Source organism: Sinocyclocheilus grahami, unplaced genomic scaffold (assembly GCF_001515645.1).
Source record: "Sinocyclocheilus grahami isolate Dianchi unplaced genomic scaffold, SAMN03320097.WGS_v1.1 scaffold29.1, whole genome shotgun sequence".
Classification (NCBI taxonomy): Eukaryota; Metazoa; Chordata; class Actinopteri; order Cypriniformes; family Cyprinidae; genus Sinocyclocheilus; species Sinocyclocheilus grahami.
In genome coordinates this window covers 3,061,881-3,082,616 of record NW_015505208.1, presented here as the reverse complement: position 1 = coordinate 3,082,616, position 20,736 = coordinate 3,061,881, and the positions used below count along the sequence as shown (strand labels likewise).

General features: G+C 35.9%; 1 protein-coding gene across 1 annotated transcript; it reads left to right on the top strand.

The window, feature by feature from the left end:
* Positions 1-1,192: 1,192 nt before the first annotated feature.
* On the top strand, positions 1,193-20,520 carry LOC107571650 (hormonally up-regulated neu tumor-associated kinase homolog A). Its single transcript, XM_016257987.1, has 10 exons — positions 1,193-1,408; positions 3,070-3,362; positions 14,519-14,574; positions 15,061-15,199; positions 15,346-15,473; positions 16,676-16,811; positions 16,940-17,117; positions 18,024-18,107; positions 18,469-18,700; positions 19,763-20,520. Exons 1-10 carry the CDS (start codon positions 1,193-1,195, stop codon positions 20,518-20,520), a joined length of 2,220 nt encoding a protein of 739 aa, XP_016113473.1.
* Positions 20,521-20,736: the final 216 nt, after the last annotated feature.

Sequence of the window (20,736 nt, the reverse complement as noted above, 5' to 3'; positions counted from 1 at the left end):
AGTAATATAATAAGTAATCTTTAAATGTTATGTTTCTCATAAAAATAAAGGAAAATAATTAATTTGACAGAAGAAAATATATAAAAAATATATAAAAAAGGAAATATATATTATATTGTATTTAATATTTAAACCTGTCAAATGATTAATCACGATTAATCACATCCAGAATAAAAGATTTTGTTTACATAATATATGTGTGTTTACTGTGTATATTTATTATGTATATATAAATGCCCATGCACACACATGCATGTATATATTTAAGAAAAAAAGTATTTTTTATATATATATATATATATATATATATATATATATATATATATATATATATATATATATATATATATATATATATATAATACAAATTATATGAATATAAATATATGCTTGTAAATACATGTACATATTTTCAAAATATATACTGTATGTGTCTGTATTTATATATACATAATAAATATACACAGTACACACACATATTATATAAACAAAAACTATTTTGGATGCGATTAATCACACTAATTATTATATTATATTTATCATAGAAAGTCTACTCCTACTCACTTTATTATATAAAGTGAGTAGAAGTATAGAAGTAAATACAGTAAAAACCATGCTTGTGTGCTTATAGTATATTTTAGGACTTTGTAACATAATTTTTTAGAACTGTTTTTTTTTTCCAGTTTATGTTCTGTGTGTGTGTGTGCGTGTAGGTGGGGGGTCATTACGGTGTAGTGTGTCCTCTCACTACGCTAGGCTCACAGCATCAACCTGAGACCAGATACAGTTAATTATCTACCAGCACACACACACACACACACACACAAAGACAAGGGTGCATGAACTAACCAGAGTGACAGAAGAACCTTCCATTGGACAGAGAAGAGACAGTCTAGATGAAAAAGACTGATAAAGCGAGGTAGATCTGAGGCTAGAGACAAGTAAAAGACAGAAACATGGTCCCAACACACAGCATGTGATTGTGGATCAGCATCTGGACTATAGAAAAACACATGAGAGGAGCGAAGACTGGATATTCCCCTTCTTGACAAGACAGACAAACACCAACAGCAAAAGAAGAACCAATGAGACCGGCCTCCCTCACACATGCCCTTCCTTTCTCGCCAACCTGTCTTCCTCCATCCTCGGTATCGTCCTGTGGATCTGCTAGCAGACGGACATCACTGGCATCATGCCGGCTGTGATGAAGTCATCTCTGGATGGGAGCATGACAGATTCAGGGGAGCTGGAGCAGGCGGCAACTCCCTGCTTTGGAAAAGTGCCCCGTGACCTGCTCCAAAACTTTCCTCACACTAAGCGTGTGGGCAGCTACCTGGTGGGCAAAATGATCAACAAGGGCTCATTCGCCAAGGTTATGCTGGGCATGCACATCAGTACAGGAGAGAAGGTAACAGTCTCTTGCACGCAGACGCCTGTCAATCAAAGGCACAGTGTCACACACTAAGGGTGTCAGTCATCAGTGCGCTGAAGGGCTGTCATCCATTTTTCATGCTGTCTCGCTCTCTCAGCTTTCATAGCGACTCCGTCTTGCCTAATCTCTGACACGCACCGCAGTAATAATCCATCCACACGAACACACTCACACTCTTAGAGACATTAATTATTATATAAGGCATTTTATGTTTGGGGGTGATCATGAATTGTGCGTTGGCTGTTGGTATTCATTTTGGTCGTGTAATAGATCTGATGATTTTTTATCATTCTAAATAGTGTGTATTTACTCTGCAGACTTCACTGGTGACTAAGTTATAACAGATGTCTTTGTTTGTAATAGTTTGTAATGATTTGTAATGGTATGATTGTCATTGTTTCAGTGATTTGCGTTTAGAGCCTGCAGAAATTGTACTTTACAGTTATCGTTTCACGTGTGCCTACTCCAGTGTTATTGGAAGATGAGTGAAAAAGCATGGTTAAATTTTGTCATGGTATTTTAGATAAATCATGTGACTGTAATTGCATATGATTATATTGTGTGCATACATTTTTGTTTACATATAAATTACATTATTTATGTATTTATTTAAAAATGTATTAGTATTTATTTATTTATTTAGGAATACATATTGCCAATATCAATACAGAGTATATTTTATAAGATGCCTAAAAAATTGAGTATGTGTGAGTTATAGTTTGGGGATACATTTTGGATTTAATAAGTAATGTTTATAAATCAATACAATTATTATTAATATTAAACCTAATAATTATATTATAATATTAATTATATTAAAAATAATAATTTAAAAACTCAGTTTAAATTAAATTCAATACATTTGTTAATATCTTTAATTAATTATTTTATCCCCATTATCTCTTATGTCAGTATCATTATAGAATATCTATTAGATGCCTAGAAATGTTCTGGGGAAATTGGAAAACCTCTGGGTTCATCATGACAGACAAACAGAGCGAGAGAGAGAGAGAGAGAGAGAGAGAGAGAGAGAGAGAGGAGTCCTCCTCTTCTCACTGTGGTGACCTGAGCTTTCATGGGTCAGTAATTGTGGCCTGTGTGCGTGTGTATGTTACCAGCTCTTATACACATCACTGAGCCCTTCCTGACCACTCTGTTTTCTTGAACTGGTTGCTGTGGTGATACATAAGCACACATCACCCCCAGCTCAGTCCTAGAATTTGAGAATGTAAATTATTATCATGGAGTTAAAGCGAGGGATTTTGAGCTATAGTTTTGTGCCATGCTACAGCTCTGCCATTAAACACAGCAAACTAAACTAAATCACTAAGTTTTGATATAATATACCAAATACTATAGACATTTTCTATTTACTATAGACACAGGAAAAATGTCCCATAGAAAATAAAAATCAAGTGAGATCTTTTGATTTTTTTTCTTCTCCTAGACAGCAATGAGATTAATAAAGATTGATTAAAAAGAGTAAATAAAGTCATCCACTTCTCAGATTAAATTTTATGGCTCTTCCAACTTACTGTATATATTAATTTCTTCTAATAAATTTTAAGAGAAACATCTGAGACAAAGTTGATACTAAAATGACAGATAATGACTCTGTTTCTCTCGCTGTCTGTCAGGTGGCGATCAAGGTGATAGATAAGAAAAAGGCTCGTCAGGATTCATACGTTTTAAAAAACATGAAGCGTGAACCCCGGATTCACCAGCTGATCCGCCACCCCAACATCGTCTTGCTGCTGGAGACGTTGGAGACGGAGAACTGCTACTACATGGCCATGGAGCTGTGTGGAGGAGGAGACCTTATGGATCGAATCTGTGAACGCAAACGGCTGGAGGAGAGAGAGGTCCGCAGGTACACTCGCCAGATACTGTCTGCAGTGGAACACCTGCACCGGCACGGGATAGTTCACAGGTAATGAGTGGAAATTCTTGCACAATGACACAATTGGACCCACAAAAATTAAGTGTTGAGATCATATAGTTTGTAAGGGATGTAGGGAAAGTGGGGTAGCACTAGGAAAAAAAGAAAGGAAAACGTTGAGAGGGTGCTAAGCTGTATAGCGGATTCTAGTTATAAGAGCCTTAAAATAATGAAGTGCCATGTGTCATAGATAGAGAGAAGAGTGTGTGAAAATGGATGAAATCAAAGAGCAAGTATATGTGTGTTGATTTATTTGCCGTTAGTCTGGGGATTTTTTGAGGGGAAAAAATCCAATGAATAAATAAAAACTATTAAATATTACTAATATAAAATTATTTCTCTTTAGCATCTTATTTTAATAATAAGAAAAAATATTAATGGTTTTAATTTTTAGAATGTTATATAATTGATTTATATATTTAAAATGTTATAAAATAATAAAATGTTTTTGTCTTATATTATAGTTAGTCTGTAGTATTTATAATTAGATTAACATGTAAATATAAAAAATATTGAAACTAAAAACAATATAAGAATGATAAAAAAAGTGAGTGTGGGTTTACTTAAATTTAATACATTAAAGATTATTAATACAAGTAATTATTAATAATAAGGATTATAATAAACAATATTTTTTAAAACTAATTTCAAATTAAATTTGATTTATTTGTTAATATTTTAAATTTTGGATTTTTATATAATTGTATATTCTTATAATTGTACATAATTTATATAAAAGTACTATCTTGATAATATAAATGCATTTTTTAAATTTATATAATATATTTAACAACACCTTATGTTCTTTAGGGGTAGGTTATAGTTAGTCTGTAGTAGTATAGTTAGATTAATGTATGAATATAAAAATTAATTATATAATATAAAAACAATAGAAGTCTAAGGTGTGTCCTCGTTAATGTTTGTGTGTGTGTGTGTGTGTGTGTGTGTGTGTGTGTGGTTCTTTGGTCTGGCAGTGAAGCCTAATTGAGGCAAGAGTGGGAATGCCATTAGCTTCTCATGACATCATCAGCCAGAGCCACTATGGTTAACACATCATTCACTGACTTCCTTACTAATGGAGTCCCAGGATGAAGCTTCATAACGCTGAGGTCTGTGTCACGCACAATCCCCTCAGTAAAGGGCCTTTATTAGAGTATGTCAAGGATCAAAGATGTTCATCAGCCTACACACACATACACACGCACTTGACTACCCGCGGGGTTAGTCAACATATACAGTCCCTATGGTAACGAAGGGAGCATGTGGGTTCATGTCCATTTCAGTTCAAAAGTTCATCCACTTCGAATGGCATTAATCAACCCAAATCAAACTATTTTATCAACTGGCTCCACAAACACTCACTCTATGCCTTTGAGTCTCTACTAACCAGTCAAACTGCTGGACAGCGGTCCAGTTTTCCCCAATACACGTCATGTCTGTCAGAGAATTTTAATACGGGCAGATTTAAAATAGTTATTCAACAATTCTTTGTAATTTGGACATTTTAGAGACAGCGTCTGTATGTGTGTGTGAGTTGAAGAACATTAGGCCGCCCATTGGGCTTTGAGATGTCAGCCATGTCAGTAAAAATGGAGAGAAATGAAAATAACTTTGAGGGCTATGATATTTTTATAAGATTTTCATACAATTTCATATTAAATGTGAGGAGCGTGCGGTCATCAAAGTGAGTGTTTATTATGAAGTGGAAAGAAAGGGAGAAGGCGGGAGTAAGATAAAAGAAAAAAGAGAGGGGAGAGTGTAAAAGTAAAACTTGGCAGACTGACTGAACATCCAGGACCACCAAGCTGTGATATCACCAACAATAAGTCTCGTAGCTCTGTTCTTTAATACAAAACCCCTCTTAATTCACATTTTTCATTACATTTTGTGTGCTGCTAGAGGTTCTTGGCTGGTCATGTATTTCCACACATGAAGTGAGGTGATCTGAGTTCCCCTTTCAGCTGGACCCATATGGGTGTTTATCAGTGTTGGGCTAGTTACTTCCAAAATGTAATACATTATATATTACTTGTTACTGTCTTTTGAAAGTAATTAGTTACATTACAATATTACTGTCTCTGAATTGTAATGCGTTATACTACTTTTGAGTTACTTTCACCAAAATATCCACAGAAGTATTATAAAATGCCAAAATGTAGTTTATTGCTGCTCATTCTACATCCAGTGGAGGGTAATGTGGTAGGTCTATATGGCATAACATATATGAAATCATATTTAGATACCGGTATGTAGGTCTACATTAATGTTACGTTGTAGTTTAGGTAAAAAAAATATAAGCACCAATCGCATTATTACATTCATAAATAACACCGGTAAATAAAGCGAAATATTATCATGTACTAACAATAAACACAATACCTAGCCTATAGGCTATTTTGAATGGTTTCAGAAGAAAACAAGAATGAAAAATACAAGTTGCTAAACAAACCAAAATGAATTATGCTAATTCAATGCGAAACTGAAAGCAAACGGCGTTCTCGCGCAGCCTACCTCTCTCATTCGGCATTAATCCAATTAAATGTGTTCATATTTGCGATGTATTTGAATGCTAAACTATTATTTATTATATGGTCCTAATGGTTAGAGAGTCGGACTCGAAACCCAAAGGTTTGCGGGTTTGAGTCTCGTACCGGCAGGGATTGCAGGTGGGAGGAGTGACTGTACAGCGCTCTCTTCCACCTTCAATACCATGACTGAGGTGCCCTTGCGCAAGGCACCGAACCCCCAACTGCTCCGGGTGTGTTTTCATGGTGTGTGTGTTCACTGCTGTGTGTGTGCACTTTGGATGGGTTAAATGCAGAGCACTAATTCCAAGTATGGGCCACATGTCACGTCACTTAAAAAACATCCTCGTCACATGAGCAAATGTGTGTTTGGCCCGAGCTCAGGCTGATCGGCACGGATTGTACTATGCAGTAGGCTACGCACTATTTAAATTAAACAGTGTATCTATATGTTTGGTTGACTGTATTTTATTCTGATAATGAATAGGCGGCAACGTTTGCAATGTTGTATGTGTGTGTGTGAGGTGGCACCGGCGCGATCGATCAGCGGAAACAAACAACATAAAAATACTCTGTTATTTTTGGTCATACAGATCATTCGAAACTGCAATGTGTTTACTTTATTTCTGTCATCTCGGTTTCCTTTCGGTGGACTTTCGTAGAGCGCCGCGCCACACAAATAGCATATGAACCAAACTCAGCAGCATAGCCTATGTCTCAGTCTTTTCCTTTCGTTAAGTTAATCTGTTAATTAGGCTAAGTTAAATATTTTGCACATTCATTCATTTTATATATAGTATACTATGATTTAATAAAAACAGATTTTGTTTCTTTTAGTTAAACTTAATTTTTGTTGGTGGTCTGTGCTCGTCCGCCGCCTTTTTCTCTTCTCCGACCCCGCAGCTCTCCAATAGCTCAGTGTTAGTGGCACAGTCCAGGTGTTTCCAGGTTTTACTCGTGCTATTTCTCCATGTTGAGAGTTTGGTGTCGCACATATTGCATTTGACTATGCATTCTTATCCTTTTCTCCGATGAACTGAAAATAACAGGAGTGTGTCCATCTCACAAATGTAGAATCCTCACCACTTAATTTTGAGTTAAAATATGTTGTTGTAACGTTGTAACTTGAGATTGTAACGAGTAATAATATTACCCAAATTGGATTAGTAATGCGTTATATTACTGCGTTACAGCTAAACAGCTAAAACTTTCACCAAAATATTCACAGAAGTATTATAAAATGCCAAAATGTAGTTTATTGCTGCTCATTCTACATCCAGTGGAGGGTAATGTGGTAGGTCTATATGGCATAACATATATGAAATCATATTTAGATACCGGTATGTAGGTCTACATTAATGTTACGTTGTAGTTTAGGTAAAAAAAATATAAGCACCAATCGCATTATTACATTCATAAATAACACCGGTAAATAAAGCGAAATATTATCATGTACTAACAATAAACACAATACCTAGCCTATAGGCTATTTTGAATGGTTTCAGAAGAAAACAAGAATGAAAAATACAAGTTGCTAAACAAACCAAAATGAATTATGCTAATTCAATGCGAAACTGAAAGCAAACGGCGTTCTCGCGCAGCCTACCTCTCTCATTCGGCATTAATCCAATTAAATGTGTTCATATTTGCGATGTATTTGAATGCTAAACTATTATTTATTATATGGTCCTAATGGTTAGAGAGTCGGACTCGAAACCCAAAGGTTTGCGGGTTTGAGTCTCGTACCGGCAGGGATTGCAGGTGGGAGGAGTGACTGTACAGCGCTCTCTTCCACCTTCAATACCATGACTGAGGTGCCCTTGCGCAAGGCACCGAACCCCCAACTGCTCCGGGTGTGTTTTCATGGTGTGTGTGTTCACTGCTGTGTGTGTGCACTTTGGATGGGTTAAATGCAGAGCACTAATTCCAAGTATGGGCCACATGTCACGTCACTTAAAAAACATCCTCGTCACATGAGCAAATGTGTGTTTGGCCCGAGCTCAGGCTGATCGGCACGGATTGTACTATGCAGTAGGCTACGCACTATTTAAATTAAACAGTGTATCTATATGTTTGGTTGACTGTATTTTATTCTGATAATGAATAGGCGGCAACGTTTGCAATGTTGTATGTGTGTGTGTGAGGTGGCACCGGCGCGATCGATCAGCGGAAACAAACAACATAAAAATACTCTGTTATTTTTGGTCATACAGATCATTCGAAACTGCAATGTGTTTACTTTATTTCTGTCATCTCGGTTTCCTTTCGGTGGACTTTCGTAGAGCGCCGCGCCACACAAATAGCATATGAACCAAACTCAGCAGCATAGCCTATGTCTCAGTCTTTTCCTTTCGTTAAGTTAATCTGTTAATTAGGCTAAGTTAAATATTTTGCACATTCATTCATTTTATATATAGTATACTATGATTTAATAAAAACAGATTTTGTTTCTTTTAGTTAAACTTAATTTTTGTTGGTGGTCTGTGCTCGTCCGCCGCCTTTTTCTCTTCTCCGACCCCGCAGCTCTCCAATAGCTCAGTGTTAGTGGCACAGTCCAGGTGTTTCCAGGTTTTACTCGTGCTATTTCTCCATGTTGAGAGTTTGGTGTCGCACATATTGCATTTGACTATGCATTCTTATCCTTTTCTCCGATGAACTGAAAATAACAGGAGTGTGTCCATCTCACAAATGTAGAATCCATCTCTGCAGTCATCTCAACCATTTAATTCCAGCAACAGGAAATAGACAAACTATTTTACCTGCAGAATATATTTTTTATCTGGTGCTGTTTTGCGGTGTTAGTAAATTCACCACTTCATTTTGAGTTAAAATATGTTGTTGTAACTTGCATTACTGAGATTGTAACGAGTAATAATATTACCCAAATTGGATTAGTAATGCGTTATATTACTGCGTTACAGCTAAAAGTAATATACTACTGTAATATTATTACTTTTGTAATGCGTTACTTCCAACACTGGTGTTTATATATACTGTATGTACACAGGGCCTAAAACTAACTTTTTGCCAAGCCTGCCAATGGCCAGTGGCGTGATAACATTTACCAGCCAAAACTTTCTTTTACCGGCCATGAAACTTTTTGCAAAAACAGGAAGTCATTACTACTACAAAAAATAAAAATAAAAACTTTGAGATTCTTGTCCTTTGTATGTTTTCGGCAAACAGAGCAGGCCATCGTTACGCCTGTTTCACACATACTCAGTTTGCAGTATGTGGTGCTTCTTTTTTTTCGCACCTACTGTATGTTAATGAATTAGAGCAGTGCTATTCAATTAGCTTCATTTGAGGGCCAGATTATCGAACTGAAAATTTGAACGGGGCCAAGGGGGTGGGGGCCGTCCTGATGTCTATCTGGGGGGAACCTATAAAATTAGAAATGAAATTGAAATCTAAAATCTATAAAAGATTAAGATTAGTGCTGTCTTTCAATCGATTAAAAAAAATTATTAATCACACATTTGTCTGTAGTTAATCATGATTAATCTCATTTTTATATTGTCATAATTTCACATTGAACCTCCAAATTAATGTAGAAACAACATAAAGATAGTATATTTTAAATCTGTTTTTAATGGCATCTTTTTACTAAGTAGCCTATTATTAATGAAGAATTGATACCAATACTGCCACTGGTGTCTCTATTAAATGCATTTTCCCTCAATTTTCCCTATTAATTATAGCCATTCAACATTACAGTATAATTGAAAGCCATTATTTTGAACATTTAATAGGATCTGAAATATTAAGTGATTTTAAAACAATTTTCACATAAACTATAAATTGTATATGCATAAACTATACAGATTAATCTTTATTCAAGCTACAAAAGTTAATCAGCGACTAGAGCAGTCGAGTGATTTCTCTTTTTCTTTTGTTCTTTGATTTACATCAATCACAGACTTTAGCAGGTTTTACTTTAAATGCAGCGCTGTCTCTTTAAAACCTGATGCACATGACGCGGATCTGCCACATATCTTATTTTCTCCAAACTCTTTACGGTCATTTACGACTTTATAACTCATTTAAGACTACGTTTACGAGGTAACACGCCAAAACCGATTATATTATATTTTGATATAATTGTGTGTTTTTGTCCGTTGATGCGCTTCGGGGGCTTCATTTATAAAATGTTTCGTATAAACCGTCCTAAATATGTTCTGAGATCATTTCTCAAAAGGGCGTAAGTGCGATTCAGAGAAAACGAACGTGTGCACAAAAACACGTGCGTACGCCTCTCTTCCAGATGTGACATTTATAAATCGCAAATGATCTTGAAATTGTGCGCAGCTGACTGGTGTCAGATCTCCGCCCCCTAATTAATGACATTACCATATAAAAGAGCACACGCCAATATCCGAATTTCTATGCTTTAGAATGATGAGCACAAAGAAAAATAAAAACGTTACTGAGTCTGAAATTGAGGTCCTGCTTGCGGAGGTAGAGGTTCGTGCGGGAGCGCTTTTTATTTAATGAGAACCAGAAATAAAAAGCTTTGTGAATTTAGTATTTTTTCATGTCATTACATTGTTTAGAGCATAAGAAAAAAATGGTAAAATAAAATTTTTGAAAAATTATATTTTATTCCTACAGTCATCTTATAAAAAGTGAGCCATCCTACTTTTAAAATCACTTGGTATGACAACTAATAAAACGTTTAGTATCACGAAATTCTTGCAAAACTTTAAAAAAAAAAAAACATTATTGAAAGAAAAATTGGAAGTTTCATATCATAATAAAATTAATTATTACACGATTATGGTCTCCGGTCTGAAAAAAACATGTGCATGTGATTTGACATTTCTTTATATTTACACAGTTTACTAAAGCTGCTCAAATGTGCCATTAATGTACTGACACAAAATATATAGTGTATTTTATGCAAATGTTACTGATGTAAATGACAAAAACAAAGTTTAAGGCTGATGTCTCTATTCATTTTCACAGAAGCAAAGCAGCAGATGTTATAAATAAAAACAGTTAACAATGTTATTGAATAGAATATATTTAAACCATTATTGCATGACATAGGCCTATATTTATAGGCTACACAAACAAAACAGTCGGAGATGTTTCTGCATTTTTTTTTTCTATTTTACGCATTACTAGTAAGTTCTCTTGTAAAATAAAATAATAAAAAAACAACAACATGGAATAAACTGTGTACAGAAAGCAAGTAAAGAACTCTCAACATTAGGCTGCTAAAAAGGTCAGTTTAATCTCGCAAAACCTCCCGTTAATAAAAAAATCTGACTACACTGCACAATTAATCTCTTACACTGCATCTTTGTTGTTTATGATGAATTCGATGCTTGCACGTACACCGCTTTTATTATTATTGCAGTTTATATGTTCAAATAGCTGCAGTACTCCGACTTTGCCACAAAAAAAGTGCGTACGTCTGCTCAGACCCTGACGTAACGGTAAGTACTTTTCACGTCAAAGACCGTTTTTATAAATATGAACGTTACCGAGGATTTTAGTGTATGCACACTCTAAGATCAAATCTGTGCGTAAACACGTTTTATAAATGAGGCCCCTGGTGCGCTGTCTGAAACGGCTCAGTGTATGTGTACAGCCGAACGCGCACAACCTTTCAAACTATAGCCTACTTCTCTGCACCGTTTAGGTAGTGTAACCCCAGGTATATGTTGCCACATTCTCGGCTTTTGTAGAATAAAGAAGGGAAAAGTTAATCTTCCGAAATGAAGAAGCAATATCTTCTCAGGTAAAAGTTATTAGAACCGTGTCTAGGGACAAGTGGGCCATCACACTGCTCTGACTTTAGGCTTATCAGCCCATTTGTATCCGATTATTTAATTCGCTCTTGTCGCTTATGACAGAACAACTAATCACGGTGATCTGGTCTTCGGAAAATGTTATTTTATTTGCTTAAATCAGAAACATCGAATCTCTTTAAAAACTGGCTGTTGTTCTCACTACATTGCATTTGTTATATTTCGTAAAGTTTTACCCGCCAACTGGCGACTGACATGGTTACATATAATTCTGTCAGGACCACTATCGTCAAAATGATAGATACTTAGCATAAAGTTTGGTTTGGCAGTATGGTTCTGTTCTGGGTAAAAAACTCCCTGCCCATCCATGCAGTCTGTCCTGAATGAGCAGGGAGAGCAGCAATAATAACCCCCCTAGGGTTAACAAAACATAATTAGAATAAGGCAGATATCATTAATGTACTTAATGATATTTAAGTGTAACACTTTATTCAAAATAAAGGAGTATGATTAGCAAGGAATATTAGAAAGCCAAGTCCTGACTGTGGCGAAAGGAGGAGCTGGGGATGGAGGAGGGTAATTTGCTCCTGAGCAAGCTGAAAAGCTGCTGAACCTGAAAAGCTGCTGAATAATACTGAATATAGCTTATATAGGAATGCTGCGATAGGTGTCGTATTCCTATAGGTAGATGTGATCAGCTGATGCAAGCTTGACTCATGTGACCTGCCAGAACTAACGCTAATGCTTAATTTGCCAACGCCGATTTCTACTAGCATTTGGTGCTTGGCGAGTGTTAATTTTAGTATATGTGAAAAGTAGGGTCCCAAAATATGAGAACACTAGTAAAAATACATCGATTTTGCATTCTTTTTTGTATACATTGTATTATCACAATTAAAATCTGAGTGAAAGTTGGCCCTAAAAGCATTTTGTGCTTCTATGGAGAACAGTGCTGTTATTGTTAACTAAAACTACTAAAAATGTGCTTTTGGTGAGAATAAAATTAGATGTTTAGATGTTTATGATCTAAACTAAAATGAAAAAATCTACACTAAAATGGAAATTAAAAATGTTGCTAGTACTAAAACTCCTAAAACTAAAATGTAAATAAAAATTAAATTAAATGGAAAAACAATAACTAAAATGACAAAAGCACATAATGTAACACTACTAAAACTTGAACTAAAATTAAAATGAAAACTGAAAATGTACTTTTATGCAGAAGTAAGTAACTATGTTTAGTACGGAGCCCCTAAAGGGACATGGTGGTGGGAAAAAATCTGAGTGAGTGAAAAAATTTGGGGTGGGAGGAAAAAATATTTTTTTGATTTTTTGCATTCTCTCGCAAAACGTTTGCATTCTCTTGCAAAACCAGTTGAATTCGGACAAACACTTCCTGTTTACTTTACATATTGTAGTGGTTCATACAGCCCCATATGTTCACAATGGAGCGGTTCGTAGAGTTTTATTTTGAACTTGGACAAAATAGTCAGTCCATGCTTATCAAGGCACGGTTTTGGGACATTCTAAAACGCTTAATGTAAAACGCTGGATGACTAAATTCAGTACACACCTTATTAATAAAGCATACAGACAAGCAGAATAGCCCGTTAAGCTATTAATAGCACTTTTAAGTGTATCCCCCATAGGAAGAAAATGCTTTAATGGACTAAGACAGAGGTATAAAAAGGCCGAATTCGGTATACAGTTTATTAATAAATTAATTATACATGAAAGCAGGTAAGCCCAGAAGAACAGAAGCGTTTTCCTCTCATACAGAAGACGCGGCTTAATGAAGACGGTGGTTAAAAAAGATTAGAATGATTAAAAATATATTTTGCGTACATGCAAACAGATGAGCCCATATGAGCTGAATTGCATAAGCATTTTATTCCCTATAGAAAACCACGCTTAACGTGGCTTAATATAAGAAGACAGTGATATAAAAAGCCCAAATTTTTGTTTTATTAAAAATATACTACAGGCAATCAACGCAGTAATCCATTAAGCCAGTGGTTCTCAAACCTTTTACAATGGCGTACCCCCTAGGGCATTTAGCCTAACATTCTTCTGAGTACCCTCACTTAGACCTCAGTCACACATTTTCCATTAAGGGACAATATTTGAAATTGCTTTAAATTAGGTTTTGGCTTGTTTATAGCTATTCTGGGCTTGTCTGCTTTCCTGTGCATAATAGGCTATATTTTATTAATAAACTGTGTACCATATTTTGGTTTTATACCGTCCTATATTCTATGGGAGAGAAAAAGCTTAACGTTGCATTCATGGCTATCTGCTTTACTGATAGTAATGCTATTAATAAGGATATTAATATTACAATTGTTTTTAGTATTAATAGTATTTATTAATAGTGAATTGTGCCTCCAATGTCACTGTTATAGTACATTAAGCCACATTAAGCGTTTTTAGAATCCCCCGAAACCGTGCCTTAAACTATAAACAATGCTGACTGTACGTGAACTTGAGTCCAAGATTAAAATAAAGCTCTATGAACCGCTCCATTGTGAACGTATGAGCTGTATGAACCACTAACTTTTTTTTTGGAAGTGTTTGTCCGAACTCAACTGGTTTTGCAAGAGAACGCAAAAGTTTTGCTAGGGAACGCAAAAGTTTTGCGAGGGAATGCAAAATATCTTTGCGAGAGAACGCAAAAGTTTTGCGAGGGAACGCAATGTTTCTCCAGGGAACGCAAAAAAAAAAATTCCTCCCACCCCAAATTTTTTTTCCACCAACATGTCCCTTTAGGGGCTCCGTAGTTTAGAGCATGGTATCAGAATTACCCTACTTTATGTTTTTTTTTTTTAACTAACCTCCTTCATCTGTGAATTTTGTGTTTGTTAACTAGGGACTTGAAGATTGAGAACTTCCTGCTGGATGAGTACAACAACATTAAGATAGTAGGTGCGTGTGTCTTGCCGTTTGACCCTTTTTACATAAATATACATCTTTTAATCGGAGGAAAGTTTTTTGTCAAAGTATTCCTACTGTAATACATCAGTAGCTTGACCTTTGACCTCTGAGAATGACCAACCATTATGGTTACAGTAGTGTAAACAAAGTAAGCACACAGGAGGCACATCTCATTTACAATAAGTCGCTTCGCTTTTATCCAAAGCCACTTACAAATGAGGAATATCACAACTCAAGATATGGTCATAATAATCGCTGTGATGTGACTGAATGAGTCAGTTCCATGGTTCTCTGTCTCCATCCTTGTATTCACATATTTCATTGAAGGCTTCTGAAATCTGGATGATTTGTATATTACGTATGTTTAAGAAAGAAAAAAGCTACTTATAATTTGTCTACATATAGTCTGCTATTTAAAGTTTCTGTATCAGTATAATGTATGCATGCACACTAACATATGAGTGTGTTTGTGTGCAGACTTTGGTCTGAGTAACACCCTGAAGGCAGATTCTCTCTCTCTGGAGCTGCTGAACACTCAGTGTGGCAGTCCTGCTTACGCGGCTCCTGAACTGCTGGCCCACAGGAAATACGGGCCTAAAGTGGATGTGTGGTCTGTGTGAGTACACAAAGTATATGTGGATGTCTTCCATATGTATGTAGTATGCATTAACTTTTTTTGTTTTTTTTGTTTTAATGAAGATGGGTTTCTTTTTAATGCTGGCAGTTGATGAAGATTTTGTGTGTTTCTGTGTGTATGTGTAGGGGTGTGAGCATGTTTGCCATGTTGACTGGCACTCTGCCATTTACGGTGGAGCCCTTCAATATTAAGCAGCTTCATCTGAAAATGGTGAATGGAGAAATCAGTGCAATACCATCAGACATCAGCAAAGGTAAAGTAAACACACACTTTCCATTGAATTTTCCATTGACTTTCTAAAGACGTTTACTTTTTATTGATCTAATAAAATGTTTATTAGTTTTTTAATAATGGCCAAAATAATGGAGCAATATATATATATATATATATATATATATATATATATACTGTATATATATATACTGTATATTTACACACAGTAAAGACTATATAATATAATTGTAGAATTTTTATTATATATCATTTTATATTTTAAATAAATGAATAAATTGTTTTTACTGTATTTTTGATCAAACAAATGTCACCTTGATGACAATAAGAAACTTCTTTCAAAAACAATAAAAGAAATCTTACTGACCCCACACATATTCATATACTTGAAGATTTATTCCTAAAGGTTTCTACATCAAGATGAGATACAGAAAGAGAGCATTAGAAAGAATGAGAGATAAAGAGAGCAGTGGTGCATTTCAAAGTGTCTTCTTCTCAATCAGATTGTGAGATCATCTGATCCAGCACATTAATATTAATTATCATGAATATTAATAACAGAGTATATTCACCAGTCGCAAAAATAGATGCACTACAAACATGATGATGCAAAATGTCTGCTAGTGGAAGAGAACCCAGCCGGGTTTCCCGATTGGGTTGCAGATTGCACTAGATCAGTTTGTTCGTTACGTATGGTGAATTACCTCTTGTTTCTCTGAACCAGCACATACATTGTTTATTAAAAAGAAGAACATCAAAGTGAAGGAAACATTTAATGGTACAGATGCTCAGTGCTGTGGATTGAATTATCATAGAAGCTTACGGTATGCCATTTTGTTGGCATCCTGAGGCTGCCTGTAATGGCATTCTAAGTGAATGAGTAAATGTGATCGTCACTGTCTGCTGACACAAACACTACCCTCACCTCAGTGCACACACACACACACACAGCCAGCGCAGTGCCAAACTGGTACTCTGATCTGTGGAGTCTCCCCCCACCCCCAGGTTGAGAAGGTGGAACAGGGGAGAAAAGTGCTTCTTAAATCTGATCTGCCCTTCTGTAAGAGAAACCTTGAGAAGTTCAGTCTGGGTCGGACACACACAAATACACTCACTCCTCTGACAAATCAGTGTTGAGATCTTCTCTGTAAGGTTAAAACAGAGTTTTGAGACTCATTTAGCTGTGTCAAGATGTCAGTGTTCTCGTTCTTTATTTCTCTCTAGCGGCTGTACAGTTTGTCTTGTCTCTCCTGGAGCCAGAACCAGCAAAAAGGCCAGCAATAAAAGCAGCAATGGAGGATAAATGGTTGAATGAGGGTTATGCCAAAAGACCCCTTCATACTGTCACTCATAAAAACAGGTACCTGTAAAATGAAATCTAATTCTAAGGAACAGGCATAGAGATGCACAAAAAGACACAAACATCTTGAAAAATCAATTCAGCATTTCCTGATATCTGTATAAGTGGGTTCTTTGTTACGTTTTTAGGCTGCATCCTGAGGATCTGAATACAGCTGTGTTAAACTACATGACTGAGTCTCTAGGTTACGGTCTATCTGATATCATCCACACTGTCATCAGTAACAAGCCGTCAACCATTTTGGCTTGCTACCATCTACTGCTGAAAAAACTCACCAGGCATCAAAAAGTAGTGAGGACCATGAAGGTAAAATGATACATGCTTGATTTATGCATAAAGTTTTTAATGTTTTCAGAAAAAGTCTCTTATGCTCACCAAGGTTGCATTTATTTGATCAAAAATACAGTAAAAACGGTCATACTGTCAAATCTTATTACAATTTGAAATAACTGTTTTCTGTTTTAAAATAATTTATTTCTGTGATGGCAAAGCTGATATTTTTCATTACTCCAGTCTTCAGTGGAAACGGTGATGTTTTTTTTTCAGGATTTTTTGATGAATAGAAAATTCAAAAGAATGTGTTTTTACTGTCAGTTTTAATCGATTTAATGTGTGATTTATTTAAAAAAAAAGGACTTTTACTGACCCCAAACTTTTGAACAGTAGTGTATATCAGTATCACATTGGATATAGGTCAATATTTTTATATTTATATTTAACATTTTTTATTTTATATTCAGTTTTTTCCCCAACATAGGTCAGTGTCAGCCTATACTGGATATTAAATGTAATATCAAATTTCAAAAATCTTTAAAATACTAATAATTAATACTAATAATGTTAAATGTAATCTTTATCAAATCTCAACATACATACAATATAATGTTGTAATGCCTAAATTTGCTTATAGCATTTAAAATGATAAATTTTAGTTTTTAGCATTTTATTTTTATGTTCACACAATATAATATTGAATTTTAATTTCAAACCATTTATCTGTCTATCTATAATTGATCAGTTTATTAACCATAACACGAAAAAAAATCTGTATTTTAAAATTGATGCATCCTTAAATACAAGTGTGTTTATCAGCATTTCTTTTGTCCTACATCTTGGAGGAGAAAACTGATCACAATACATGCTATGATGCCTTCTAGGTTGGCTAATTGTTAGGTTTTGGATCACTGCTAACATGTCAATGATTGTCCTCAGAGAGAAGAGAACAGTGAATGGAATCTTCTGAACAAGGGCTTGTCAAGAGGGAGAAGCAACGCAAGTGCAAAGAGTCAGCAGCAGGTGAACCGTCCAGCTATACTTCTCTATTCAAGAATTCCATTTTGTGTCTACACTGCAAAAAATGCTTTTCTATCTTAGATCTTTTGTCTTGTTTCCAGCCAAAATATCTATAAATTCTTAAATCAAGAAGGATTTTCTAGACAAGTAAAAATTATTGTCGTTTTCAGAAAAAACAAGTCGAATTTAAGTGATAAGTAATCTGCCAATGGGATAAGAAAAATAATCTTATTTCAAACAGAAAACAAGATTATTTTTCTAACAAGACAGAAACAAGACAAAAGATCTAAGCTAGAAAAGCATTTTTTGCAGTGTAAAATGATCATGTAAACACAAAACATTTAACAAACTGTTTCTTCACTAGTCTCCTCAGAGTGACGCAGCCAATGAGAGGAGCTCAAGGCAGGCCAGTAAGACCCAGAGGAGCCAGTCACAGGACAGAGATGCCCAGAGTGGCACGAAAAGGACAGCGGAGACCATCAGACCGAAGCAGCCAAGCCTAGTGGACAGAGCAGAGTCCCCCTCCTCCCTGCCCGTGGATACAGCTAATGAAATGGCCATACTGGTCGAGACACAAGATGGGCTGATTCCTAAGGGTAATATTAATTTCTTATATCACTAAGAGAGTGCTGCAATGATGGTGTATTTTTGTAGGCCAACCAGATAATCAATTAACAAACTTTTTCTGAATTTTGAAGCCTAAATACAATTGTCAGAAGTAAAAAGCTGAAGTTAGGCTATAAACAAAATACACCACGATTGTACAACTTCAACATCACCACCACTAAGACAACTCTTTCAGGCTTTTTCATCTTAAAATCTAGAAGTTGGAAAGTTTGAGTGAGTAGATGAGTTTACCTGATTGGCATTAAGCCGTTTAAGTCCCTGACAACCTCTGTAGTCCTATTTAGCAACCTTTTTTCAAGACATTAAAAATTACAATTGGGGTATTACTGATGTATTTTATAGAATTTTAAAAAAAGAAAGAAAAGAAATCTTCATGTTCTAGCTAGAGTGGAGGAAATAACCAACCAATGCATTCGTAGAGAGTTTTTTTTTTTAAGTAGTTAAATATAGCTACACCAGCCAGGACTTCTAGACATGTACTGGATAAGAACGTCCTGCTCAAAGCTGCCAGATACAACAAAAAAATGACTGGCACTCAAGATGCACTGAATCCAGTAAAACACATTTAATGTTTGCATAGTCTAATAAAGGAACAAACTTTTTTTGGCTGATTAAGGAGATTTTTGTTTAGTATGAAATGTGATTTTAACCTACTAGCCTGATACTCATTTAATTTATAATAATTCATAACCTGAATAGGTCCCGTCAAGTAAATTACATTGTGCCCTATCACTTGAACCTGGGCAATCACTTAAGAACTAGTCACAGAGCTGGTCATCATTAACAAAGCTTATTTATGATGATTTAAAGCATGTTATCGTCCAGTCATCATCAATATTTACATGGTCTAATAGTAGTACATTTATCTCTCACACACATGTCCCGCACTGTCCCACAAAATCACATCTACTGTTCTGTAGCCAAATGGGTCACCCTATTTAGGACCCATACCTTATTAAAACTTTGGTTTAATTAAAAAATTCATGCAATGCATACTTAGCTGACAGCATTTGTAACTGTGTATATTTCAGTCTTAACTTTCGGTGAGAAGGAGATGCTTTGTGTCTCACCGCCTAAGTGTTCCTGCAGAGAGGGGAGTGGCACCAAATTCTGTGACTCCGCCCCTTGTGATGACACTGTAACTATAGACACCTCTAGAGACTCCCAGACAATGAAAACATCAATCAAACCACAAGATCTGAGACCGGCTTACTCTGACAAATATCAAGCGCTGGAATATGAACATCAGCCTGATGACAAGTTTGAGAAGTTGCAGACGTTCTACTCCGAGAAAGGGGCTTCTCCCAGAACGGGACAACGCTTTAAGGATGTATTACTGGCCATTGAAGAGAAAACCTTCAATGCTTGCCAACTCAGTGCCATGGAAAGCACAACACAAAGCTCCCCTTTACCTCGACTACGTCACACTGGAACGCTGAAGGAAGCCACGCCTAGAAAAGTCACTTGGGTCGGTCTTACGCGCCACACAGCGCCTGACACAGGCTCCTCGCCTTTCTTAGTAAATGGGTCCAAACCGCCATTGTTTCCATCTCACAGACAACAAGCTCTCGTCATTAAAAACCTGAGACATGCAAAGGAGAAGAGGAACACAGGAACGGGAGGGGGAGGAGGGATCGGTATCCCCAGTAATACAGCGAAGAGAAACTCTGTTCAGTTGCGAACAGCTATACAGCGCAGAGTCACGGACCTCAACTTACCAATGCTTCCGTCTGCTTTACTAAACAAATCTGACAAAAAGACAGAAATACTCCGAATGGATTTCGGGTGACATTTGAGGATCTGAGGCCTTCCCAAAGGGAAAATGCTTGGTTCAATACAAGTCAGGTTCAGTCGACTGCATTTGTGGCATAATGCTGATTACCACAAAACAAATCCTTTTGATTCATCCCTCGTTTAAGGCAAGACACTACTGGCAAAACCATAGTTTTTTATGCACTGGGCAATTTTGCATCCCTAACATGTCAGACTAGTGTAAAGAAAGTAT

Bases quoted from the DNA above. Each gene is read 5' to 3' on its own strand.
- LOC107571650 (XM_016257987.1), top strand. From the start codon at position 1,193: ATGCCGGCTGTGATGAAGTCATCTCTGGATGGGAGCATGACAGATTCA. The intron at 15,474-16,675 runs GTAAAGTAAACA...ATTTCTCTCTAG, and splicing joins ACCATCAGACATCAGCAAAG to CGGCTGTACAGTTTGTCTTG. The intron at 18,108-18,468 runs GTGAACCGTCCA...TTTCTTCACTAG, and splicing joins GTGCAAAGAGTCAGCAGCAG to TCTCCTCAGAGTGACGCAGC.